Source organism: Papio anubis, chromosome 6 (genome assembly GCF_008728515.1).
Source record: "Papio anubis isolate 15944 chromosome 6, Panubis1.0, whole genome shotgun sequence".
Lineage (NCBI taxonomy): Eukaryota > Metazoa > Chordata > Mammalia > Primates > Cercopithecidae > Papio > Papio anubis.
The window spans coordinates 2,627,419-2,654,837 of record NC_044981.1 but is presented as its reverse complement, the minus strand read 5'-3'; the positions used below and the strand labels follow the sequence as shown (position 1 = coordinate 2,654,837).

Below are 27,419 nucleotides of genomic sequence, written 5' to 3'. Positions count from 1 at the left end.
CCCCGCGTGCGTGTTACATACTGTGTGTTCAGGGCCACATGTCTAATAGGATGATGGATCTCAAAGAGCTCTCATCATTTATTTGTTGGCTTGAGTTACGATGCTCATATATTCTCCTGGCATACATTCACACCTGTGTCTTGACCACCACTGGAATCCGTCCCTCAGGAAACTGGCAGGAGCGAGTCACGATTGAAAAGCTTGTTTAGGAACGCCAGCGCCGCCTCTCGCTCGCCGAGCTCCAGCCGAAGGAGAAGGGGGGTAAGTGAGGAGGTCTCTGTACCATGGCTCGTACAAAGCAGACTGCCCGCAAATCGACCGGTGGTAAAGCACCCAGGAAACAACTGGCTACAAAAGCCGCTCGCAAGAGTGCGCCCTCTACTGGAGGGGTGAAGAAACCTCATCGTTACAGGCCTGGTACTGTGCGGCTCCGTGAAATTAGACGTTATCAGAAGTCCACTGAACTTCTGATTCGCAAACTTCCCTTCCAGCGTCTGGTGCGAGAAATTGCTCAGGACTTTAAAACAGATCTGCGCTTCCAGAGCGCAGCTATGGGTGCTTTGCAGGAGGCAAGTGAGGCCTATCTGGTTGGCCTTTTTGAAGACACCAACCTGTGTGCTATCCATGCCAAACGTGTAACAATTATGCCAAAAGACATCCAGCTAGCACGCCGCATACGTGGAGAACGTGCATAAGAATCCACTATGATGGGAAACATTTCATTCTCAAAAAAAAAAAAAAAAAAAATTCTCTTCTTCCTGTTGTTGGTAGTTCTGAACGTTAGATATTTTTTTTTCCATGGGTTCAAAAGGTACCTAAGTATATGATTGCGAGTGGAAAAATAGGGGACAGAAATCAGGTATTGGCAGTTTTTCCATTTTCATTTGTGTGTGAATTTTTAATATAAATGCAGAGGCGTAAAGCATTAATGCAAGTTAAAATGTTTCAGTGAACAAGTTTCAGCGGTTCAACTTTATAATAATTATAAATAAACCTGTTAAATTTTTCTGGACAATGCCAGCATTTGGATTTTTTTTAAAACAAGTAAATTTCTTATTGACGGCAACTAAATGGTGTTTGTAGCATTTTTATCATACAGTAGATTCCATCCATTCACTATACTTTTCTAACTGAGTTGTCCTACATGCAAGTACATGTTTTTAATGTTGTCTGTCTTCTGTGCTGTTCCTGTAAGTTTGCTATTAAAATACATTAAACTATTAAAAAAAAAAAGAAAGAAAGAAAAGCTTGTTTAGGAGTTAACGTCACCTCTGGTTACATCACAAGCACACTTCTTATCTGAAAGTAACTCCATCCCCCAACAAAAATGTGTTCTTTTTGTTGCTGTTTTTTTTGTTTTTTTGTTTTTGAGATGGAGTCTCGCTCTGTCACCCAGGCTGGAGTGCAGTGGCGCAATCTCGGCTCACTGCAAGCTCCGCCTCCTGAGTTCATGCCATTCTCCTGCCTCAGCCTCCTGAGTAGCTGGGACTACAGGTGCCCGCCACCACGTCCGGCTAATTTTTTGTATTTTTAGTGGAGATGGAGTTTCACCATGTTAGCCAGGATAGTCTCGATCTCCTGACCTCATGATCCACCCGCCTCGGCCTCCCAAAGTGCTGGGATTACAGGCATGAGCCACCACAATAGGCCTATAAAAATGTTATTTTTAAAGAATCAAGATTGGCCAAGCATGGCGGCTCGTGCCTATAATCCTAGCACTTTGGGAGGCCGAGGCGGGCAGAATGCCTGAGGTCAGGAGTTCGAGACCAGCCTGGGCAAGATGGTAAAACCTTGTCTTTACTAAAATACAAAAAAATTAGCCAGGCATGGTGGTGTGCGCCTGTAGTCCTAGCTACTCAGGAGGCTGAGGCAGGAGAAGTGCTTGAACCCGGGAGGCGGCGGTGGCAGTGAGCCGAGATCACGCCATTGCACTCCAGCCTGGGAAAAGAGCACAAGACTCCATCTCAAAAAAAAAAAAAAAAAAAAAAAAAAAAAAAAAAAATTAAGAAAAAACTGGGCTATACATTTCTTAATGAAATACTAGTAAAGATAATGGATTGGACGCATGTGTAATTTTATTTCCTCCTAAGCCTCCACCGAAAATACAATAAAGGAATCCTTAAAAGCCATCAATCCTTAAAAGTGAGGAGAACAAGGGAAATAATGGCAACATGATGCTGGAGGTGGAAACATGACGGGCAAATGACAACTGACCTGGCAAGTCGAGTGGAGAATGCCAAGGCATCAAAGTGGCAAACGTCTCAGAGGCTTGGAAGGTGGCAGCAGGTAGGGAAGAGGAAGATGGGTCCCCAGACACCCTCTCCTACTCCAGGCCATGGGAAGATCTGAACCAGAGGGCCCCAGACAGAGCCAGGGGCTTGGGCACCATTTCAATCAGAAGATCAAAGTGATAGGCACACACTGATTGATGAATGACGACTTTCCTCTTTCCCTACCTGGCACTCAGAACGCAGGGAGCCATGCCTTGACCTACCTGACCGAAAAGATGAGCCTGACCCTACCTACCGTCTAGTCTCAACACTGTGGCAAGGGATCCCTACATCAAAGTCTCATCACGACACTCCTTTGGGGGAAACCCTGAGTAAAAGTCAAAGTCCTTACCGTGACCTAAAAGGTCCCACCTTATCTGAAGCTCCATGATCCTCGGCCTCGGCTTCTACCACTGTTTCCTCCCCTCCGGCTAGACTGGGCTCCTTACTGGACACTGAACCCACCCAGCCGTGCTCCCTCCCTCAGGCCCTTTGCACTTGCTTTTCTCTCTGCCTGAAATGATCTTTTCCCGGGTGTCTGAAAGTCACGTTCACTTCCTTGAAGTCTTGGCTCAAACACTTTCTTTGGTGAGATCCACCTTGGCCACTCTACTAAAACTGCACCCATACCTCCCTACCCTTTCCATATCCAATCTTTCATTCATTTTCTCCTTAGTCTAGCACTTATCACTACTTGGCATATTAACATAATATTTTTCATACCATAGGCTCCAAGAACACAGAATTTTTGGTCTCTTCTGCTCACTGATGTGTTTCCAACATCAACAAGAATGCTTAGCATAAAACAGGCACTCAATATTTATTGAGGCCAGGCGCGGTGGCTCACGCCTGTAATTCCAGCACTTTGGGAGGCTGAGGTGGGTGGATCACCTGAGGTCAGGCGTTTGAGACCAGCCTGACCAACATGGTGAAACCCTGTCTCTACTAAAAATACAAAAATCAGCCTTGTGTGGTGTTAGGCGCCTGTAGTCCCAACTACTTGGGAGGCTGAGGCAGGAGAATCGCTTGAACCTGGGAGGTGGAGGTTGCAGTGAGCCGAGACTGCGTCACTGCACTCCAGCCTGGGCAAAAGAGCAAGAGCTGGTCTTTCATAAACAAATAAATTTATTGAATAAAAAAAGAAACTTCCTGAGAACTGAAAGACAGGAATTTCCAGGTTGAAAGGCCCACCAAGTGCCCAGTGCAGACTTTTAAAACACAGGGAGCAAAGACAGAAGAGTCTACAAGCTGACAGAGGTTACAAACAAAAGACCACACACATCAGGATGCCTTCAAACTTGACAGCAATGTGGGTAAGTGTAAAACAATGGTAATTTCTTACCTACAATTTATTCCTAGCCAAACTCTCAGACATGTCTGAAGGTAGAATAAAAGCATTTTGAGTCTCTCGGGGTCTAAAAATATTTTTCCTCCACACATCCCTGCTCCATGAAGCTACTAGAGGGTACAGGCCACCTGTGCCAGAGCGCGCAGTCAGTCCTGTCATCAGACAGGGCGCAGGGAGAGGTAAAGCAAAGCTCCGGGGTGATGACGAAGGGAGATTCCGGGGTTGGCAGCTGCACACTACGGTGCAACCACTCCAGACACAACGAGGGAAGCCGGTCGGGGCCAAGCCTCTGCCATGTACAGTCCCTCCAGCCTGGTACAACTACTAGAGGATGGGCGGCACTGAAAGAGTGGAATAAACCAAGGCGGCAGGATGGAGCATCCAGAAAATGGGAATCTCACTCAGAATAAAGGCAGAGGACGTCCCAGGCCAACAGCCAGCAGCCTTCCAGACAAGGCAGGAGGACCCCAGGAGGGACTGCACAACGGCGGGAGGAGAACCCACCAGGCCAACAGCCGGGAGCCTCCCAGACAAGGCAGGAGGACACCAGGAGGGACCACACAACGGCGGGAGGAGAACCGACTACCTGAAGGGGCCACCCTTGTGGGAATATGCACAACATGCGACTGAGGAGAGGGAGAGGAAGTGGCAGTAGGGACAAGTAACGCTCAGCTGAGCGGGGAGTGGCGTATTTTGTGTTCAGGACACACAAAAAGTAAAAGAAAAATGACTGTTTAGAAATACGGAGCTGCAAGAAGAAACCGGGGCAAGTGGGGAGGAATGGGCATGGGACTACTGGAGTCTTCTACAAGCCATTTAAAGAAGAATTCTTTCATGTATTCCTTTAAAGAAATCAGAGTGAACTTTCAACAAGATAACGCTGACTCCTCAACTGTGCTCCCCGCTCTTCCTACCCCGGGTGACTTCTCCTTCCCAGTACCACCCCCCAAACGCAATGGTGGCAGTGCTGGCACCCAGATCCAGGCAGGAAAACCGTGACAGAATCCAAGAGTACTTTGAAATAGTTTTATTGGCTCATAAGACCTTTGCATATAAAAAAAATACCCAAAACACTATGCAGTATTAAATCACAATTACATTTTCTTTTACCAATTAAAACTACCCAGAATATACATTTTTTAAAGAAAAAAAAAATCCTACAGAACTGAATTCTGAAATGACATTATGACTTAAATACTATGACAAAATAGATAATTCCTTATAACATTAATTCATTGCACAAAGCTGCCAGATATTTTCATAAGCATAACCGCTGCACCAAGTGCAAACGAACACAATTTCAAAGTTACACATTTAGTTGAAATAACTGTGCCTCCACCTATGAGACTCTTAAATTTCTGGCACGAAATGTTGGTCTGTTCTAACTTCCACCAGGCAACCAACTTTGCAATCCAGTTTCTTTCTTTCTGGCCCTCTCTTAAAAAAAGCAACATCCTTCTGCTGTCACGGCCTGAGGAGTCAGCACCTCCTCTGCTTGAAGAAATCGACTCCCCTCAACTCTTCAGGCAGGTACTCCTGATCCACAGGCTCGCTGTACATGGGGTTGTACTTGTAGCCTTTGCCATAGCCCAAATCCTTCATCAGCCTCGTGGGCGCGTTCCTCAGGTGCAGGGGCACGGGGGGCAGGGGCCCCTGGTGGTTCCTCAGGCAGGCTTTGACGTTGTTGTAGACGCTGTACACCTCAATGGACTTTGGAGCTCTGGCAAAGTAGACCACACACACTGGGCCCGGCACTGTATTTACAGAGGACACATTTACTAGCAAGATGCTTTGAGCTACCATTTCTGCAGGCCTTCTGACACAGCTCTAGGTAGTTCTGAGAAGATCCCCACATGCCTTCATTAGCCCCTTTTGTGCCTACAGTCTGGATAATCACCTACCACAGAGAGAAGCACCTAAATGACACAGAGGACACATTTTACTAGCAAGATGCCGAGCTTCCGTTCTGCAGAGCCCCTTCTGACACAGCTCTAGGTAGTTCTGAGAAGATCCCCACATGCCTTCATTAGCCCCCTTTTGTGCCTACAGTCTGGGCAACCACCTATCACAGAGAGAAGAAACTCCCATGAGGTAAGAGGCAAAACAGGTGAGTGGTTTTCATTTCTTTTTAATGGAAGGACTTTCTACTAAATTAAACTTTTCTTAAGCCCCCAATGTATAACAGAGATGAATATGAAGCTGCTCTGGGGACAAACTTGCAGAGGCTTCCCGTTCAGCTCCTTTAACATTTCTGCTCCCTGGAAAATGTGGAGCATGTGCTCTGAATCCCGGAATCCTGAGGACAGTTTGAAACATGACCTCGTTGACACAGAAGGTTTCCCTCTCTAGGAGTCTAAGAGTCTACAATTGGAATTCAAAAGCCAAGCAGCATATTCAGTGGGCCCAATACATCAATGGTGAAGGAGGGACATTTATTCCAATCTACAAAGGGACAGAGCACAAGAGAGAAAAGAAGTGATCTGCAAGAACTGAGCTGATTACTTTACCTCACATTCGGGCATGCCTATGAAGTGACAGCCTTGGTAGGCAGCAACCGCTTGTGTTAATGCAGACGGGTCTGCCAGACCTGCCACACACAGAGACAAAGGAGAGCTTCAGTCATGACACACACTGTCCTCCTGGCCTATGTGCAGGTGACCACAGACCACCACTGCTTGTACACTTGGTGACCGAAACAATCCCATGTAGCAACACGGACTGACTTACCTCTAGTCTCTGATCACATGAACTTATGCAAGAAATGTTTAGTGAGTGGTTACTGTGCGGTGTTAAGAACTGTTTCCGTGTGGATAAAAACTCTACATCTAGAAAAACATGAGTCTCTGTACAACAAACACAAGAAGTGAAGGCTATGGAGACATTCGCCAGGATGCAAACACTAAAAACAAAACATCCCCTAAGACCAAAGAAGAGGAGGCTTTCCTGATCTTCTTCACATAGTGTCCAGAGTCTTCCATTTCTACCTCGGGAGCTGCCCAAAGAAAACCTTGAACACCTGACTTCAAAGCAAATTTAAAAGCAGCTCATCTTATTGCAATACTCTGAATAGCCACTCATGTTAGTAAAAACATTCCCGAACAGGAAACAGAAAATGGTGACTTTATGAACACAAACATTCAAAAGCACATACACCAAGAGATAAACGACTGAGCTCAGGCATAGTCTTACCTCTGCCCGTCTTCTCCTGCCGGTCTCACACAGCCCCGAGACATTCTTCCCGCCCCTACCCACCCCGCCCAGCCACGCCTGACGACGCCACGAGGTAACTGTCAGCCATTTCCCCATCCTCACGGACACAGGGCTCTGGGACCCTCCAGTCACACTCACCTATGTCCTCGCTGGCAAACCTGACGAGCCTCCGCGCCACGTAGAGCGGGTCCTCTCCTCCCTCCAGCATGCGAGCCAGCCAGTAGAGGGAGGCGTTCTGGTCGGAGCCCCGCATGGACTTGTGCAGGGCGGAGATGCAGTTGTAATGCTCCTCACCTGACATCACAAAAACCACCACTCACACAGAGCTCACAGGAGGGGCGCCCAAGCCATCTTCACCCCCGCTGGCTGACTTCCAGGAAGCCTGAGCTAATAAAGGCCCTGAGAAAGCCGAGGAGAGGTTTGGGCAGCGCCTTAACTGTGCTGAGTGGGGTGGACCGGCTGCTTGGGCTTAATCCCAGGACATGCCCCAGCGCTGTTCTCTGCGGGGCCGGGGAGCCTGTTCAGTAACCCAGGCCTATTCAGGGGAAGAGGCTGCTGCAGCAGAAACCTGTGGCTGTCCACATGGACTGCACACACAGGCACAGAGGCGGGGGGAGGGGACGTTCACTGGGAAAGGTGGTCCTCCCAGCTGGTGGATTTGCCAGAGACAAGAGTGGAGGGAGGGCAAGTCTCACGTGCTGGCTCCATCCTGTGGCCTACCATCTACCGGAGGAAAATCAACGGTGGGCCTGGTCGGAGCCAGGAGGATATAGAGCCAAGTGGCACAAGCAGCTGTTATAGCCCATCTGTTCCTAGCCCATCTGTTCCTCAGTGTCATTTCCAGCTGCCTTTCTGATATCCAAAGCCTGTGGTCATTTAAACCTCCTTCTGCCAGCCTTGCTGTGGGGACACCTGTGTGGCGGGGTCCCAGAAGGATCGACACATGCACTGCCAGCTCCCGCCCTGAAAGTATGGAAGTCCACTCTCTCACCGCCTGGTCTTATCCCACTTTTACCCTGGATTCACACGAAATCAGTGAAATGTGCTTTAAAAAAAAGGCATATTTAAGGGCAAAAAGTGACAGCTAAACAGTTCTCAGGAACTAAGCAGTGGCACCTGCACACATTTCACTATTCTCTGGCCATCGTCCCTTAGGTAAGTTCAAGGAGGGGGCGCCCTCCTCAGGAGAAAGCACAGGATGGTGTTCCTGTGAGTCTCACTCCTCCCAGAGGAGCACCTGGTCTGTGCTCAGCATAAGCCCATGTCCACAATACGACTGGCGCCAGTCAAATCCTGGCAGCTGAGCTCGTTGGTAAGATGACAGCTGGTCTTCAGGTGGAGAAGAGAGCAAGCAGAAGATGCTGGCCGCCCACAGGGGGAAGACCTGCAGGACCTACGGTTCAGCCCGAGTGATTCTGGTTTCTGAGAACCAGGGCAGATGGACGGGTCAGTCCAGCTACTGGATTTCTGAGGATGAACTGAGTGTCTCCTGTGCAGGACTCCTGGTGCAGTCAGAGGGCTATGGACACTGGCAGAGTGGGTGTCCTGGATGAAATCTGCATGCTTCTGGCCCACTCCCTCATCCTGCTGGCCCAGGCACTCTGGCTACGCTCTGCTCCTTCGCACGGTGGAGGAAGGCGGGGAAGAGGGTAGCAGATAACAGGCCTGGCTAAGCTCACGGGCACGGGGGCCGGAAGAAACGACCCGGGCCACTTTATGTCAAATTTAAACTCCCCCTACACAGGTGAGTCATCTTTTCCCACGTTGTCAATGTCAGGGGCAGTACCAGTACCACCAGTGTAACGGACAAGAGCACAGCCTCCGGGACCAGGCAGCCTGGGCTGGACCCCCAAGCTTATGGGCCATGGGCAAGTTCCTGATCCTCACTGTGCCTCAGGTTTCTCATCTGTAAAATGGGAACAACGAGATCACTTACCTCACAGGGCTGTATTAAATAACACATGCCTGGCACAGAGCAGGCACTGTAGAAAGATTCTTTTGCAACAGTGAAAGATACTAGTATTATTCTATGCTACCTTCCATGTTTGCTTTTATTATACACTGCTTTATAACCTGAACTTTACCGACTTATATAGAACCCCGATGTCAATGCATGGCAAAGAGTTTGCTCTCATTTAGAAATTCCTTCACTCTGATGCCGAAACATCACTGGATCCTACCAGTGGGTAACTATGTACTAGGTGACATATGAAAAAATAATAACAACTCCGGGGGTGGGTCTTTGTCTCACTCAAGTTATAAAAAGGCCCAAGAGTATAAGCTAACAGGTTTCCAGGGCAATGCTTCCACCATCCCTATTTATAGAGCAAAGCCTGGAAAAGCAGCTTTCTCCAGGATCTGAATGATATTTACACGTCTGCGGATCCACTGTGGGGCAGACATGCTGCACTGGGGTGGGGTGTGTGAGCACGCTCATACTAGGAAGATGTGTAGGATGTGGGGTTCTTAAGGCTGTGGCACTAGGCAGCCTCCACCGCCCCCCAGCTCCGAGCTATAGACAAGGTGATCCCCACTATGCAGCGTTCTGCAATGTGGGGCTCCAGAAGTGGGATTCCTAGGACTGAACCCCTCCAAGATCCGCCCTGTGTGTACGTGCCTGGAGGGGTGACCCCTCTCAGGAGCATGAGGTAATGGGTGAGATCAGTAACAGCATGGCAAGGCTGGTGGGAGGCAAACGCGGATGGGGGGAAGGACAGTCTTGGGAACCAGTCAGACCTGGATTTAAGGGTCAGTTTCACTGCTTGCTTTGTGAACGCAGGCAAGTTTTGTTATCTTACAATGGGGGTAATATTAATAGCTATCTCCATAAAGTTAATTTTGAGAATTTCAAAAATGAATACACCTATAAAATACTCGATGACTGAGTGTTAGTGAATGCCATGTTATACAGATCTCAACTGACAGTCTGATAAAATGTCAAAGAACAGTCCTAGTCGTTCCAATCAAAACAAGGCAAACCCTTTGGGACACCTACAACGAGGGAGAGAGACCGCTGCTGCTGCACCTGAGAAACCATGGAGATCCTGGCACAGTGAGATTTTTTGTCTTAAAATCTTTTTTCTGGTTCATATCTACAATTTTTCTGTTTGGCCAAAAGTTAAGCAGGGCTCTACACCTAGAACGCGTTGCTTTCCAGACTTTGCAAGCATTCCCATCGTGCTCCAGAGCACAGGGGAGAGCCAGCCATGTGAGAAGGCCCCGCTGCGGGCACCCTCACACCACAATGTAGACAGGATTGTCTGTTCAACTTGCCAGTGTGTCCTCAGCACTAATGAACACCCTCGAGCTGCCATCAGCTGAGGCACGCTAAAGCCAGAAAGCTTTGGTCAGCCCCCCAAGGTCATGCAGTGGGTGTGCTCACCCACAAAGAGGCAGTGCCTGGAACCAAAGTCATTCTTAAGCCCCTCCACCCCTTCTCTAACCAGTAAGGACTCTCCACTGTCACGTGGCACAGCCTACGTGAGATCTGGAACATTCAGTTATCAGCTTCCTTTTCTGGCAGAGCTTTTAAAAATGTGGAAATTATATTCCACAGTTACTGCAATATGACTCCATCCAAAGTCCCACAAATGCTCAAGCGGCAGCAGTTTGCTCATCTACAGTATGTTATCTTCACCTCCCACTTCTTTTATAAAAAGATGCAAACGTGCTGTGCTAATGACATTTAATATTGGCAGGTCATAGATTTAATAAGAGCTGCTATCAAATCTGCTATCTGTAAATGCAGTTCTACACAAACAGATTAAGTGCACACAGCAAAATTAAATTTTTGAAAAAGCTACTACATAAAATAAAAACTTCAAGATCCATGACAATTTATTTTTTAGTATCGACTCTAGAAATAAAGCATTTTAATTCTCCATTCAAACTAGTAAGTCATTATGGCAAAAGCCCTCTTTTTATTTACTGCCACTGTAAATGATCACAAAACATATTCACTGTCAAGTGAAGGCACAGGCTTTCAAAAGTGATTGTATTCTACAAGGTGGGGAATAGCCAACTACCTTCTAAGGTGAATGTGCAGCCTGCCATTTCCAACCCCAAAACTCCTCTAGATTCTCAACAGGGCAACCTCTGCTTCATGCCTCTCTTTGGAAAGGTCAGCCCTGTGTGGAAGGCTTAATACCAACATGGAGATCCACCTGAGAATCACTGGAATGCTTTGGACCCAGCTGAAAGTCAGGCTTCCGGAAATGAGAATGTGTGCACCCACTTCTTTCCATACAGTCTCACTCTTTCCACAGGTCAATTACTTACCTGCCCGGTCGTATAAAATGTGGGATCGCTGTAGGCCCTCCTTCACGTCATTCTCTGTGATCAGAACTCTACTGGGAGAATAGGATTGCCCACTCTTCTTACAGAACATCTTCCTAGAGCTTAACCTAGCCAGCACCGCCAGCTGCAGTCCGTTCAACCCAGCTCGGGCGTCACCGTCACTGAGGTAAGCCAGGGTGTCTACTGCCTTATCCTCTATGAACATGGCCGGCCTGAAACACAACCAGGGTTAGTTACTGTCCCACTCAGGCTGCGTACTTCTCATGCTGCACATGTCTTAGAAACTCATACTTCTCGGCAAGGATGCTGAAGAGTTCAAGGCATTTGCCTCTTATTCTCACCTTTGTCAGCGTGCTTAAGCATCACCAAGACTACGAACTGGCTGGGTCTCCTAAGTCACCAGGTTACCGCCCTGTATCTTATGAGTGTCGAGGGTATCTCACTGCATAGGTTCACACATCTAGGTTTGTGTGAAACAGACACTGACTGGCCTGGAAAGTCACTGTTGACAGGTGGTCTCTCTGGCTCTACCCTACGAACAGCGAAAACTTTATTAGAAATGCTAGCACCGGCCGGGCGCGGTGGCTCAAGCCTGTAATCCCAGCACTTTGGGAGGCCGAGACGGGCGGATCACGAGGTCAGGAGATCGAGACCATCCTGGCGAACACAGTGAAACCCCGTCTCTACTAAAAAAATACAAAAAAAAAACTAGCCGGGCGAGGTGGCAGCGCCTGTAGTCCCAGCTACTCGGGAGGCTGAGGCAGGAGAATGGTGTGAACCCGGGAGGCGGAGCTTGCAGTGAGCCGAGATCCGGCCACTGCACTCCAGCCTGGGCGACAGAGTGAAACTCCGTCTCTCTCTCTCACACACACACACACACACACACACACAGACACACACACACACACAAAAAGAAATGCTAGCACCTCATCACCGTGTATGGAAAACATGTTCCAAATACGGCCCACATCCCTGTGAGATAGGCATGCTCAGACCACTTTCCACACAGGGGACAGACAGCATTACATCTGAATACCAGCTCTGAAGGGCTCCAGATCTCACGCGGTTCAATTCCTTCATTTTAAAAACAACAAACTGGGTCCCTAGTTACTGTGAGCACGGCAGGTCCTAGAAGCAGGTCTCAGGAATCTTGGCCTGGGGCATTATGGAGGCTGCAGTGGGTCATCTCACAGTGGGCACTAATCATGCAAAATCCGCACAGGGTAGCAGAGAGGTCATTAGCCTGGGAAGCGACGAGAAGACTGCTGGTACATAGCCATGAGACCCTGGGTAAGCCACCTCACCTCTCTCCGAACATCAGGACTAAAACTAACAGTCACCATTTCTAAATTTGGACCCTCACAAATAAGATCTAACTATGATCAGAAGGCTGATTCAGTAAAATTTTCTATTCCTAGTCGAGTTAAACAAGATATCTAACACATTTCATGACTTAGTGGGGTCTTATATTATTCCTGGCTGAGCTGCTAGCTGCACATTTGTGAAGCAACAAAATAATTTTTCAGTTACAGTTCACCATGTCACTATCAACATTCAGCCGAGAACATCTACAGTAAGTCAGTCCATCAGGACTGTCCGAATCAGCTACCTGGAAAACAGCGTGCAGGCACCAATGGGGGCTGGACCGGGGAGGGGTGGCGGTTTCCAAAGGGGACCCAGCTTGTCTGCTGGATCAATGCAGAACCCCTCACCATACACCCCCTCACTGACACTACCCTGCTCACTGGGTAACCCGGATAACACCAATCTGCATTTCATTCATGGAAGGATTTGTTCCTAACGTCTTAAAGATGCCTCGTCTCACCCCCACATTTACCGAAGTTGATTTCCAGTTATTCCTTGTGGGTCTCTCACCACACCTAAGACACTTGGCCAGCACCAGCTTTACAACAAAGGACTCTCTCCTTACTCATGCCAATTGCCTGGGCCCCACCCACTGGTGCAGCCCGGAGACCCATCTTCTTCTCTCCTGATGGTAGCATTCTCTCAGCAGACCTCACCAGAACACCAAAAAAACAAACACCAAGGTCATGTCACTGGCACTCTATAAAGCCTGTGATCACTTCTCAACCAGAAATTAGTTAGCAAGTCTTCCGGAAGATGATTTAGAAGATAATGACGGACAGAACATACACTAAAGAAAATGTACGGGGAAGGACCAGTATCAGAGGGTGTGGCAGTATGTGACATGCCTGAGAGGGAAGGGGCACTCTCGGCCCCTTACTGCACTCAGCCTGTGTGGGAAGACAGGCAGGGAGAACAGAAGCTGCTTGGGCATCTCATTTCCGCCTCAGAACTAGTAAAAACAATGGATTCTCTCTCCTTGAGAAAGCTGCCTAGCAACAAAAAGCCTTTAGGACAATTGAGGGAAGAAGGAGGAGTCAAAGCAGGAGCCCCAGTGGATCCTAACAGACTGAACCAGCCTATATCCTGCACCATGGTTGGGTTGTGTGTTGATTACATTACATTCATCATCTCTCCAACCCTACTACATGTTGAGCACCTCAAGGACAGGAATATTTTATTCTTTCTTTGTATTCCCAGACCTGATAGATGATAGGCATCCGATATTTGCACAATAAACAGACTAACTTCAGTTTCATCATCATCTCAGAGTGAAACCTTTACTTCTTATAAATTATATGGAAAGTATAGAGAAAACAAACAGAATCCTTATTTCCAGCATCGAGAGATAAAAATGTACCTGTTATTTCACGGGAGAACGAAAGCTACTGTGTCAATTGCTGAATTTATGACCCACTCACCCATGCAGCCATCAACCTTACAGCTTACTTTTAAAACAAACATTGGGACCATATTTTGTATAGTTTGACATCCTTAACCATCAAATAATTGTTTGAAAAGCAAGCTACTCAGACCTGTCAATATTCACTTTTAAAAAATTTACATTAAATTTTAAAAATAGACAAAGGGAGAAAATTCACCTTCCCCTAGACTACCTTGACGTTAGTATTTTGGTATGTATCTCTTCTCCATGAATTTGTCTTCTGTATGCATTTAGGGGCATGGCGTGCTCTTGGGACAGTGACAAGATGGGTAGCCTTATATACCATGGTATTTACTAGTAGAAATAGCCTCATTTCCATTAGTCCTCATATACAGAGAGGGAGGCAGGCCATATTAATGAAGAGAGAAGCCGACTAGCAGTCTGCTCCACAGATTTACGAACAGTATGCTGTGAGTAAGTCTTTAGCAATGATTATGGATTTTATGTGGTTGGAAAATAAGGTCTTCCTTTGGCTTTTAAACTCCTGACCAAAGTACAAGTGGTTCCACTCTTCTGGTTTGGAGTCATGGGGAATGGAGGTGCTGCCACAACGAAAGCTACCTGAGCTCCCGCCACTCCCTTCTTCTTCCTCCCCTTGGGCATAATCCACATTTTAAATTTCACCCCGTCCAAAAAAAGGAAGTATTTCGAGGCCCAGATCAATCTGTCGGCAACTCTGTCCAAGTAATACAAGAGCTGCTGACAGCACTCACAAGGATCTCACAAGAAAATTAAAAAATGGAGACTCACTGTGAATTAGGCTGAGCAGGGAAAGGTTCCACTTAAACACCAAATAGATCTTGAACTCCCATTTACTAAGTTCTGAAGAACAAGGTAGGATATACTAAAATACCTTGAGATCTTAGAGAGAACTCATGCCAAGAATGATGAAGGGACAGTTGTACTGATATTGGCAAAATCCCTCAGCAAACAGTAACTGCTGCACAAACTATTTTGAAAGAGTGTTCCCAGTCTAGAGAATTTACAATTATTTTTAAATTTAAGCATATATTTATAAAATGTTCAGAATTTAAAAATAACCTTCCAAAGGTGGAATACAATAAAAAGAGATGAAATCTATTCTGGGGATAGACTGCCCAAAATGTCATAACATCCTACATGGAAATAAACAATAGGAAGTCAATTATGTTATAATAAAACACTATTCATAATAAAATTGGTTAAAATAAATGCATTAGAAAAGATTCTATTTCTAGTTAACAAAACCTAGAGATAAAAGCAGACTTAGAGAGCTTAGCCTCTCCAACTGACGAGAAGGGCTTTAATCTTAAAGAATATAGGAAGCTCTCTTCTTTCTTCTTCCAGGTGCCTAAATCCTGAAGTTTTCCACACATTGGGTAATACTGGGATTTGGAGGATACTACTTAGATTGCTTGATGTGTAAGTTGGAGGAGTGTAGTAAGTAAAAATGTACCTGTTATTTCATGGCAGAACGAGAGAATGTGCATGGCTTGGTTAAACTCTCCCTCTCTAAATTACAAACCAACCCCCACAAATCTCTTTCACTAAGGAAAAGGAACATTTCATGGTCAGGGTGATAACTGCTGTGTAGAGGTTCTCCACTAGGGATATGTATCAAGTGAGACACAAATACAGCCATATGTACCTTACCTAGCATAGACTGAGCTCAAATCTCCAGGGACAGACCCTGGGCAAGGTATGTTTCTACAATGTATCCCAGGGAAGCCGGATGTGCAGATTTGGTTAAAAGGCTCTCCTGCTGCTTTACAGATGGAAGGAGTTTGTTCCTAATCCATTACAAATGGATACAGAGTTGCTCTTACACAAAGAAGTGCCAAGAGAGAAAAGTCAGAATGGAAAAGCCGAGCAGTGGGTCCATCCTCTGTAAACCTGGCACCCCAACCCCTTGCAGCACTTGAAGTCAGTGAGGAGAAAGACGTGCCTTAAACACTGGTTCCATCACATTGAAGCTGGTGGGTCTTGGGCGTTACTTAACCTTTTTGTGCCTCAGTTTCCTCATCTAGTAAATGGGAGGTAATGAGACTCACTTTGCAGAGCTGTATTGAGGACTGAATGAGACTAAGACGTGGAAGGCGTAGAGCAGTGCCTGCCACGTCATGAGACTGGACAAGCACTGCCATTGGTATCAACAGTGAGAAGAATCACCCTCATCAGACTGTGCAACAGCATACTCTCCAGAACTGCACATACTCAAGGGAGAATCCCAGATGCTGCCGCTTCCATAACACCAGGGTGAAAGCAAAGCAAAACAAAACTGACTTTCTCCACAAAGAGAGAAGGTACATTTCAGATGATGGCATCTTTCTGTTTAATCCCATGGAGGTACATGCCTTTCCAAATTACATTACTTGGTAGGGGTCTGTAGTGGGTCGAATAGTGACCCCAAAAGATGTAAGTTCTAATCCCTGGCACCTGTGAATGTGACTTTATTTAGAAATAGGGTCTTTGTAGATGTAAATAAGGGTCTCAAGATGAAATCATCCTGGATTTAGTGTACGTTAAATCCAATGACAAATGTCCTTATAAAACACAGAAAAAGAGAAGACATAAGGACACAGAGAAGGCCACCACATCAAGATGGATGTAGAGACTGGAGTGACATGGTCACAAGCCAAGGAATGCCAAGAGCCATCAGATGCTGGATGAGAGCATGGCCTTGCTGATACCTTGATTCTGGTCTTCGGCTTCCAGAACTGTTAGGATAAAGCCCTGTGTTCTGAGCCCCCCGGTTTGTGACAATTGTTACAGCAGCCACAGGAAATGCATCCAAGGACCATGAGATCTGTGGTTCTGGCTGCTGGTGCTTTTATGGCATTATTTTAACGCACCCTTACATTAAAACAGCTATGTTAATGCACTATATTAATTGTACTTAAAACACATTTTTAAATAAAAATATTGAAATCTACTCTATACCAACCATTTATTCCGGCCAGGACCTTGTATTCTGGAGTTCTACTACCTTTCTTTCTATTCGATGGCAGAAAAGATTATTTAAAACAATTTAAACTTTTATAAAAAGAAAAAAGAATCCACAGCCACCTCGCGTGGGGGCCCGTTTGTCAGGGGCTCTCCTCTCCAGATGGTTAGAGAAAAGCCCCAGACCCAGTTACGCCACAGCCCGTACCCAGGGACAGACGCCACTTTCGGTCTTCTAACCACCTCTTGGAACTCAGCCTAGCTAGGCAGAGGGCAGTTATGGCTTCTCATTGCACTGTCTTGATCTCCAAAGACTTGTATCCTCTATCTGGTTCACAAAGAATTGATTCTTTAGGAGTGTTTTTGAATATGTATATATTCTATGACCTAGGAATCTACACTCCTTCAAAGCAGCAAGTAGTGCAGGATGATGAAATGCTAGTTTACTTTTTCATTTTCAGCAGCACAAGCTCATTCATCGTATCACGAATCATGGACATTTTTTTCCTGGCTTCCGAAATTAACCCAGAGCAGATAGCATGCTTCACTGTTAGTACCATGTGACCCAAATATTTTTTGGAGAGCAAAATACCTGAACACTGTTGCTTAGCCATACAAGCCAAAGCAACTATGGCATAGACAATGAGATTTCTATTTCACTCAGTTAAATTCCATTTATCCTTCAAAACTCAACTCCGCATCCCCTCAGCTAGGAGGTGAAATACTGGATTTCACATATTCTGAATGCTTCTTCTCTATGCCCACCATACTTGGCATATAAGCATGGCACTGGAAGTGGACCTGCTTCCCTAGCCTTCATCATACTGTGTTCCCTGTCAAGGCACAGGAACAAGCTTTTCAACCCTCAGCCAATGCCTAGCATATGCAGGAGCTTCAATTTTGACTGAATAATAACTATAGGAGGGACTATTTTTTTTAAAAAAGGAACTCTTATTTCACTTTAATGGGAATTTATCACTTACATGAGTATACTGTGTGACAACTCACAATTCCTCAAGTGCAATCAAGAACGGCTAAGCGGCAGCTTGATTAGTTTCCAAATCCAGTGCCCTGCTCACCTCCTCTCACGTGCAGTTCAACAGCCTGGGACTTCTCTGTAAATGTTCTAGTTGCTATCTAGGGCACCAAAACATGACACAAGAATACAAATGCACACCAATAGCTTCCCGGAGAAAGTCAGTATTTGGGGTTAAAAATCTTATCTTTCAACTAGATTAGCATCACCAAATCTGATTTATATGCACAAGGATGTATATATAGCTGTCAACAGGGATTGGAAAGCAAAATTTTACCTAAAACAACTAAAAGATATCATAATCCACTCTTCATTATCCATGACAGTTGGGGTGGCAGGTACTTGTATTTGGAAATCACTTGTAAGAGTTCTTTCTGTGGCCTATGATATCTCCTAACTTAACTTCTTGCTAGAATTGCTAACAAGTAGACCAATTAATGGATTTAAGCTTAATATTCTTTCATTTTACTCTGCTTGCTGCTGATAAAAAGGGCAACAGTATTAAAGAAAAAGGCTCCTGATACCTGGGTAATTATCCCTTATGCTGGATAATACAAAAAGTATTAAACTACTTTTCTCATATTGAAAGCTAGAATTTATTCATTTCCAAACCATTCATCAAGCACACAATGTGCGCCAGGCACTGTGCTGGTGATGTGAGCAAGGTCAGGCTCCTGTCCTCACAGTCTTCCCAGGAAAGCAGGGGACACAAGACAGCAAATATAATTGGGATCAAGTCTAAGCAAGTGGTAGTGGAAATAGTAAATCATTTACTGGATATGGGAGGTTTTCTCTGAAAAGCAATTTTAGCAGATTAAGAATCTCTAGCTCATTTTTATATCAGTTTCAACAACTAAATCTTAATTATTTCACTTGATCTTCTCAAACTTTAATGTGCCTGCAAATCACCTGAGGATTTTTAATAATAAAACGCAGCAATTCTTCTCACAAGGATGAGCTCCTTGGCCGCCGCCTTTCTCATTTCATTTAAATTCCTGCAGGGAAGTGACTAGGGAGAGGCAAAAAACCCTGAGGGCATCTGAGTAAACTGATTATTATTAACTTCACGTCATCAATATTAATTATTGATTTCATATTCTATTTCATGAACTGATGACATGAAATCAATAAAAATCACCCTAGACAAGTACCTCCATGCAGAATATTAAGTTGCAGACACATTACAATAACCAGTACACAGAACAAAGAACACACACAAACATGAAACAAGTTAGGACTTCCCCCCTTTTCTTTCAGTTTGTCTTTACCATGTGGTTCTATGAGTCTGTGATGAGATTTCGGTTACAGGAAAGCTACACAGGTTGAGTATCCCACATCTGAAGTGCCTGGGACCAGAAGTGGTTTGAATTTCATATTTTTTTGATTTTACAATATTTGTATTATATACTTACCAAATGAGCAACCCAAAATCCAGAAATCTGAAGCGTTCCAATAAGCATTTCCTTTGGGTATCATGAAGGTGCTCAAAAAGCGTTAGATGTGGCAGCACTTTGGATTTCAGATTTGGGATACTAAACCTGTACCAGATGTGAGGAGCTGGCAGCCCCCTTAGGCTCTGACAAATGCCCACCACATAAAGGGCTTCTCAGTATGAGGCCATGTGGCTGATAACAGCAGGTTCCACACACTGCTTGTGGCCACAGATCTCATGGCTATCCCCATCACAACGGGATTCCAAAACGAGGCCACTCTGTCCTACCCAGTGGTCCACGGGCCAAATGTTGCAAGGCTTTCATGAGACACGGCAGAATTCTTCCTCCATCTCAGACAGGAGCAAATGGGGCCAGACACATAGGGAGAGCCTGTTGAAACCTAAACCCTGAGCCTAAAACTATGCCTTGTACTTTAATCCTCACAGAAAAGTGGCTCCAGAACTTGGCCTCAGGGCAGGCGGGAGCAGCTGCAGAGTCCACAGCAGGAGGAGGTGGGCAACAGCCCCTCATCAGACCAGATTATGTCCCCCAGCAGTACTTCAGCCAGCACATGAACAAATACCATCTGAGGAACATGCTCTCATACGTAAAAAGGAAAACCTCTGACCCAAGAAATCAGACTGATTACCTATGATACATACTCGGTGCATTAATGAGCTCATGTGGTACTCATCATGCAGAAATAGGTCACCAAAAGGATAGGGGCAGCCTCTAATGTCATTTTCAGTTAACATTCCTTTACTTTCATGAAGTTGAGTTTCAAGCATGTAAAAATGATTGCATAATTTTAAGGTTACAAGTTACATTAATTTTTACTTGATTTTTTTTTAACAAAATACTAAACTGCAGGTTAAAAAGAAAGTGAAACAAGTTTACAATGCTCAAAAGAGTTGTGTGGTAAATCTGGGGAGTATCTATTTACTTGTTCTATTCAGTGAGGGACATAAACCCTTTCAAATCATCAATGAGGGACATAAAGCCTTTCAAGTAATCAATACGGCTTCCCAAAGAACCCTAAGCACAAAAGCAAACACCCAAGAACTAAAACAACAAAGCAAAGTTAAAGCTTGAAGAATTATAGAAACACACATTAGAGGCTAGAAAATGCATCTTAAAGTTTGCAGGGATACCTTTGTTAGGTATAATCGAACATTTCCCTCCTCTTTTATTTTCATTATGGGCGGATCAACATTTCTTCTCTGTCCCCACCCTCTCCTCACTGATGCCCGGCCCTTTCTGGCCCCCTGCCAGAGGACTCTCGGGGAGGTGTGTGCCCCCGGGACGCCGCACACTGTCAACTTACTCTGAGCTGCTGTTGCTGCTGTGGCTCAGAGGGTCAGTGGGACGGCTAGAGTCTAGGACGTGGATTCCCAGGGAGTTGATCGCTCGCATTAAAATAGTCACCATTGCCTCTACTGGAAGCTTCTCAAGAACAATCACTCGACAGCGGCTCAGAAGAGCAGCGTTGACCTGGAAGGAAGGGTTTTCAGTGGTTGCCCCAATCAGAGTGATCGTGCCACATTCCACGTGAGGAAGGAAAGTGTCCTAATCATGGGAGGAAAACAGAAAAAAGTGATTCCAGTCAACAGCCACGGGCAGAATCCTATGTAAGTTGGCTATCCATTCCTTTCTTTTCCTCATTTCTCTCTCTCGAGTTTCAGGAATAGCAGCAGCCTTATATTCATTGAATATGGACGCAATATTTGGGGGAGTACGACTCTTGCTTTTAAGTCTAAAACACATCTTCTGGAATGACTGTCTACGCCTGATCTCTTGCTGCTACGTAGACTAATAGTTTTAAGTAGAATTCTAACTTAGTTTCAACATAAATGATTTCTTTACTCAGAAAAGCATCTTCTACCCAAGGCTGAACTGGCACATAGCTTGTATGTAACAGCTATTTATTTACAGACGAGAAAGAACACACAAAAACAGTAACACTTTCAGAATCTTATTCCACTGCAAGTACTCAATCATAGTATTATTCCTGACAAAGTTGGTCATTATGCTGTTTTATGGGAAAAAAATACTAAGATGAGCCAATGGTCCAGTATGACACCTAGAATGCTAACATTCCATCAGAACTTTAAAAGGGTCTGTTCATTAAAAAAGGTTCAAAAAAGGCTTAGTAGAGTTTTGTGAAACAGTCTGTGTATGATTAAAAAGTTGCAACAAAATACACTAAAAAGTTATGCCTAAACTTTATTTTGTTTTTATTTAGAGTATAGCTCCCAGATCTTAGCCTGGTAAAATTTTAATGTCTATTTTTTTAAATCCCAAAGCGGCTTTGTTTATAAAAACAGCTTGTGTCCTTTTATTTCAGAAAGCCATTTAAATAAACAGTAATCATTAGCTCTTCCAACACTCACCTTGAAGAGAGTTTAGAGTTACAGAAAATACAGATTAATTTTGAAAAGAAAAATACTGTTAAAGAAATTTTTAAAAACCTGTTAAAATAATGATCTTAAAATCATTATTTTACTGTTCACAATGACTCCTAGTATTTAGATTAAAAATTTCAAAAACTGGAAAATTTGATTCAAAGCTGCTTTTCTGATATGTATAGCTCAGGGATATACCAAACATTTCGTTTATCAGATAGAGAAAGCATTTTCTTATGACCAAAAAACACTAAGTAAAGTATGGGGAAATAGGCTTGAAGGAGATGGGTTGACAAGCCTATGCTTCTTTGTAAACAAAGCTCACAATAATAAGTCTCTAGCATTTGTATAGTGATCTCACATACTTTATATTCTGTTTGATGTTCACAACGACCAGAAGGTAAAAGGAAGTTAATATACCTGCTGAGATTTATTGAACCGATGAATCTCATCAATAAAAAGGACGGTTTTCCTTTTGAAAAAGCTCTTTTCATTTTGAGCTTGTTTTATGACATCTCGCACATCATTTGTCTTGGCATTTGTTGCAGATAATGTCACAAACCTTATGCTATGTTTCTTGCTGTTGTTGGCTATGATGTGAGCCAGAGTGGTCTAGAAAAGATGACATAGATAGAGTTTGAAAAGCTGATAAGACACAGAGAGACCAGCACCCATGGGAACTACTACAAGCAGCATCACTATTTGCCAAACGACTTGAACTCTGAAGAATGCTTAGCAACACAGATACAAGTAAAAATACCACAATACATTTACAAACAAAAAAACAAAAACCAACATTATAAATAAAACAGGAAAGTAGCTAAACCTTAGGCTAATCCTGACCTTTTCTCCTCTGTCCCTAACTACCTTTAATTCCTTTTTGGGGGACTCTTTAAGATCTTTGGAATCCCAGTAAAGAGCAGCTGTCTTGATTTAGCAGAGTGACAGCTGTGACCTCTCACCAAAGAGAAAATTCTCCCTCCTCCAGCCAAGACAGCGCTGCTGCTGAAGGACCTAGGTGCAGAACTCATCACAGAACCACAACTGGAAGCTCAGCACAGCTGAGAAAAGGAGAGTGAGGGAGCATCTGCCTTGAGACCAATGACATGGACCCAGCATTTGAGATGACTGCAGGCCATTTCTGCATGTTCACTCTGGTAGCAGATGAAGGGCAGCACTGGGGTCACATTAGCACTTACCAGAAAACCAAGGAGACCAAGTAAAGCACTTCTTGGGTGCTCGACAAATATGTATATGCTGTTATTAATATGAATGTTGTTATTGTTATTAGCACTAAAGGATGAGAATAAAGAAAAACTGAAGACTGTTTAACGAGTGGGACAAATCTGCACCTGAATGGAAAGGTGGCACTTTTGTTTTCTAAAAGTTGTAGGGCACCCATTCTGTGGCTGCTTCTTTACCAAATCCCTGCCAGCCTGCCTTTTGGAATCAGGCTAGGATGTCACAGATGCCTAGGCTTGCAAATGACCAACGCCCACCTCACTGAGCAGCCTGAACCACCCAAACCTCTTGCCTGGTATCTGGTAGGTGGGATGAGCTCACCCACTCGTCTCCCTAAAGACCTTCTTGCTGTCTGGGGCCACCAACAGCTGATTATCCATTCTCATGATCGTATGTAAAGACTTCCCAATTACTAAGAATGATACTGCTCAATCCCTTACATGGGGTTAACAACTAAATCCGTGGGGACAGACGTCAATAATTTGACCACCATCATCATAAAATCTTATTTGGGATAGATCTGGTTTATTCCTGGCCAAAGGGAAGGCACGAGTGCGAACCAGAAGGCAGAAAAAGGGCAATTCATTCCAGGAACTGGAGTTTAAGGCGGTGTGGGGGTGTAGTTAAGTTGTGGGAGATAAAGCTGGAAAGCAAAATAGGAGAAAAATCATAAAAGCCTTGTGTGCAAAGGAGTCTGAATCTCAAAGCTACAAGAACTCTCTACAGTTTGACCCCTGAATTCTCCCTTTCCCTCCCTGATGCTGGTTCTCCCTTATTCTGGAAAAAAGAGCATCCTGTACTTAAGCACTTCTTAGCTTTCTCTGTTTTCTGGCTCACCTCCTCCATTTTTTCTCAAGTGTTTTTCCAATGACATGCTTTCTAGACTCACAATATCCTAACTGCCCTCGTCTGGACTTGTGCTAACCCCTCACGAAGGGACATAGAACTGGACACCAAAATGCACGGATATTTCTTCTCTAGAGTACAAGGCATTATGAGAAGAGTTACGGAAATACCGGATGAAAATGACTTGCAGATGAAAAAGTTTTTATGTTAGTTTCGTAAATATATGTGAGTATATTTAGTAAAATAAATATATCCTCAAGAATATAAGAATGTTAAATAAACATATTCTCAAGAATAAATAAATACCAGTCTGTTAAACCAACAACTAGTGGAAAGGGAAGGAAGCAAAACAGAATTCGTTTTTTTTTCCAAAGCTGAAACCGTTTTACGTACAAACGGAATATACAAACGTTTCTTTACAATTTAAACACGCTGATTCCTTGCGAATTCGGTTACTAAATCATAGTCTGGGGAGAGGGCGGGGAGACCGATAAAGGCAGATCAAATCTAAGAGTCCACATCTTGTAAAACTATGGATTCACAGACATCGTCCTTTTGAAAACCCGGCAAGCCTGCCTTCCGAATCTGGGGGTGTGTACCCTTTTCACGCCCATCACAGACTCCACCTGTGGACCAGGCACTGCCCCAGCCCAGCCTGCGTCTGCACCCCTGGGCCCTCTTATCCAGGAGAGTCAGGCGGCTTCTCCGGGGGGCAGCACACCCGGCTCTCCGACCGTCAGCTGCATCCACCGCCGAGTGAACGACGGAAGCCCCGCGGCCAAGGCTGCACTCACCTTGCCGCAGCCCGGCGGCCCCCACAGGATAAGCGAGGGGATTTCGTTGGTCTCCAGCAGCGAGCGCAGCAGGGTATCCTGGCCCACGGCCCTGCTCTGCCCGAAGTAGTCCTGCAGCGTGTCAGGACGCATCGTGTCGGCCAGCGGCTTGCCCTGTAGCATCTGTCGGATCTCCTCGGCCGCCAGCGCCCGGGGGTGCGGGCGGCCCCCGCCACTGGCCCCAAAGGCGGTGGCGGCTTCGGCAGCGTCCGCGTCCCAGTGCCCCGGGTCGTCCTCGCCGTCCGCGTCCGCGTCAGCGTCCCCGTCGCCATCGCCCACCGCCTCCTCCTCCTCCTGCGCCTCCGCCTCGTCCCAGCTGCGCGGAGACGCGCTCCCCGCCGCGGCGGCGGCCGCCGGCCTCTTCCCCGACCCCTTCCTCCCGGGGCTGCTGGAGCGGGCCACCGGGAAGTCCGGGATGAGGCGGGCGCCGCTGGGCGTGGGCGGCGCGTCGTAGCTCTCGCGGCTCTCGGTCTCGCCGCCGTCGTCGCCCTCCTCGCCTTCGCCCTCGCTGCTCTCGGCTGCCGTCGGGGTGGCAGGCTGCTTCAGCGCCGAGCTCTCGGACAGCCGCCGCCTCTTGGCGCCGGGCGGCGAGGGCCCCTTGGCCCGCTCCCCGGCGCGGTGCGACCCGGCCGCGGGTTCCGCGTGCCCCGCGGGGTGGAGCAGCAGACAGCGGTCCAGGTGCGAGTTGATGTGCGCGGCGGGCATCATCTGCTGGCACACGGGGCACTGCACCTGGTGCAGCTGCGAGAGGAAGGGGTCGTCTTCCGGCCCGCTCACCTCCATGGCGGCCGCCGCCCTCCCCGGCGCCAGGCGCTGCCGCAGCAGCCCGTGCACACGCCGAGGCCTCCGATGCCCTCCGCTAGGCCCAGCGCCGCACGACCCTCGCTCGGGGAGCCAGCAGGACGCTCGCGGGCCGGGGGAGGGCGCCGCTCATGCCTCACGTCCGCAGCTCCCGCGTCCGCCCGCCCTCGGCCGGCCGCTGGCAGCGCCTCGCGCGGCGTGTCGGGAAGTGTAGTCCGTGGGCGTTTGCCCCGGAGGCGGCAGCGCCTCGCGCGGCATGTAGGGAAGTGTAGTCCGTGGCCGTTTGGCCCAATCGCCGCCGAGAATACCTCGCGTGGCACTTCGGGAAGTGTAGTCCGCGGCCCTTCGCCCCAGCCGCCGCGCGTCCGTTTCCGACTCAGAACAGCCTTTGTGAGGGGTCGCGGGGCGAGCGTGGTGCGCGTGCGCGAGGTTGCGCGGGGGAGGACGCCGCCGTCCATCCGGGCCTGCGAGGCGCGCGAGGGCGGGCAGGAGCCGCGGACTGCGCGCGGTTGTTGGAGCGGCGAGTGCCGCTTTCCTGGCTTTCCTCGCCGGGCTGTGGAATGGGCCAGTGGGGACGAGCAGGAGGAGGCTGCGGCGGGTCGTTTGTAACGAAAGGGAAATGGGGGAAAAAACCCGAAAACCCCCAATAGAAAACCAGTTTTCTATTGGACCTGAACAGCAGAAGAAATACAAACAACTACGCGGGTGAAAGAAATGCTCGCCTCAGTAGTGGTCAGAGAAAAGTAAATAAAGGGTCTCTCGCCCCCTTTTAGATTTGTTGGCCTTTTAGTCAAGGGCGGTTCACCTACAGCGCGCTTCGAGCCAAGAGATGCTTCTCGCGGGCCGCTGTGTAATGGTGGCAAATCGGAAGCACCAGCCTCTGTCTCCTTAGCAACCATGTGATGGGAGGCACCCGTGTGCAATTACGTCGTAGACAGGGATAGAAATGGAAAGAATATCAGATTAAAACGAGTATGGTATTCTGCGTCTTTGAATGAATTACCGTGTTCTGTGATTTTATTTTCTGCTTTTCTGTGAGTCTCCCGTTTTAAAACATGTATCTTAAACATGCATTTTTGGTAACTAGAGGAGGTAAATGAGGGAGAATGAAGACTTTTCTGAAATTTGGCAAAAGTGGAATTTTTATTTAATCTGGGCAAAGGCAGATTCTGTCGCCCAGGCTGGAGTGCAGGGTCGCGACCGGAGCTCACCACAGCTTTGAACTGGACGCCAGGGACCCTCCCGCCTTAGCCTTTGGAGTCGTCAGGGTTATAGGCTGAGCCACCACGCCTGGCTTGATGGTTAAGAGTTTTTCTAACTAAGAAAGTTAGGCTCAAAAATAAGATGAATAGAAACGCTAGAGAAACAAGTTAAACTTTCTTTAATCGTCATATAATTTGAAATCGTACAACAAGAGCATCTGGAGCTTTTATTTTTAATTTATTATTATTATTATTATTATTATTTGAGACGCAATTTCCCTTTAGTTGCCCAGGCTGGAGTGCAATGGCGCGATCTCGGCTCATTGCAACCTCCGCCTCCCGGGTTCAAGTGATTCTCCTGCCTCAGCCCCCAGAGTAGCTGGGATTAGAGGCACCGCCACCTCGCCCAGCTTATTTTTTGTATTTTTAGTAGAGACTGAGTTTCTCCATGTTGGTCAGGCTGATCTCGAACTCCCGACCTCAGTTGGTCCACCCACCTTGGCCTCCCAAAGTACTGGGATTACAGGCATGAGTCACCGCACCCGGCCATGAGTTTTTATTTTTATTTGTCTCCCAGAAGGACCATCACAGGAGCATCACAGAAGCAAGTACTTCTTGGAAAAGAAGTCCTAGAGCCGACCTCAAAACAGGTTTTCAAGAAAAGTGTTACTAAATTTGGAAATACACTACACTGATTTTAAACATTTATAGAAATATATGGACACATGATCACTCTTAACCCATCCAAAAAATTTTAACATAGTGACAA

The 27,419-nt window shown here is 46.4% G+C and overlaps 2 protein-coding genes across 4 annotated transcripts; one reads left to right on the top strand and one right to left on the bottom strand.

Moving 5' to 3' along the window:
- Positions 1 to 215: 215 nt before the first annotated feature.
- LOC101007521 (histone H3.3-like) lies at positions 216 to 1,221 on the top strand. Its single transcript, XM_003896951.4, has one exon. The coding sequence runs from the start codon at positions 285 to 287 to the stop codon at positions 693 to 695; it is 411 nt and encodes a 136-aa protein (XP_003897000.1). The 5' UTR covers positions 216 to 284; the 3' UTR covers positions 696 to 1,221.
- A 3,409-nt stretch (positions 1,222 to 4,630) lies between these two features.
- Positions 4,631 to 25,703, bottom strand: WRNIP1 (WRN helicase interacting protein 1). 3 transcript variants are annotated; one of them, XM_031666862.1, is made up of 8 exons: positions 24,609 to 25,430; positions 22,147 to 22,338; positions 20,649 to 20,890; positions 11,107 to 11,336; positions 6,967 to 7,122; positions 6,126 to 6,205; positions 5,527 to 5,534; positions 4,631 to 5,367 (listed from the first exon to the last, which is right to left on the bottom strand). In XM_031666862.1, the coding sequence occupies exons 1-8, from the start codon at positions 25,428 to 25,430 to the stop codon at positions 5,283 to 5,285; spliced, it is 1,815 nt and encodes a 604-aa protein (XP_031522722.1). In that variant the 3' UTR covers positions 4,631 to 5,282. The 3 variants fall into 3 exon arrangements, with proteins under 3 accessions (XP_031522722.1, XP_031522721.1, XP_031522723.1); XM_031666861.1 differs by lacking the exon at positions 6,126 to 6,205 and having other exon boundaries at positions 24,609 to 25,703; XM_031666863.1 differs by lacking the exon at positions 4,631 to 5,367 and having other exon boundaries at positions 5,428 to 5,680.
- Positions 25,704 to 27,419: the final 1,716 nt, after the last annotated feature.

Bases quoted from the DNA above. Each gene is read 5' to 3' on its own strand.
- LOC101007521 (XM_003896951.4), top strand. From the start codon at position 285: ATGGCTCGTACAAAGCAGACTGCCCGCAAATCGACCGGTGGTAAAGCA.
- WRNIP1 (XM_031666861.1), bottom strand. From the start codon at position 25,430: ATGGAGGTGAGCGGGCCGGAAGACGACCCCTTCCTCTCGCAGCTGCAC. The intron at 22,339-24,608 runs GTGAGTGCAGCC...CATCTTTTCTAG, and splicing joins GGCCGCCGGGCTGCGGCAAG to ACCACTCTGGCTCACATCAT. The intron at 11,337-20,648 runs GTAAGTTGACAG...GTTGTGTTTCAG, and splicing joins AGCAGCAACAGCAGCTCAGA to GCCGGCCATGTTCATAGAGG.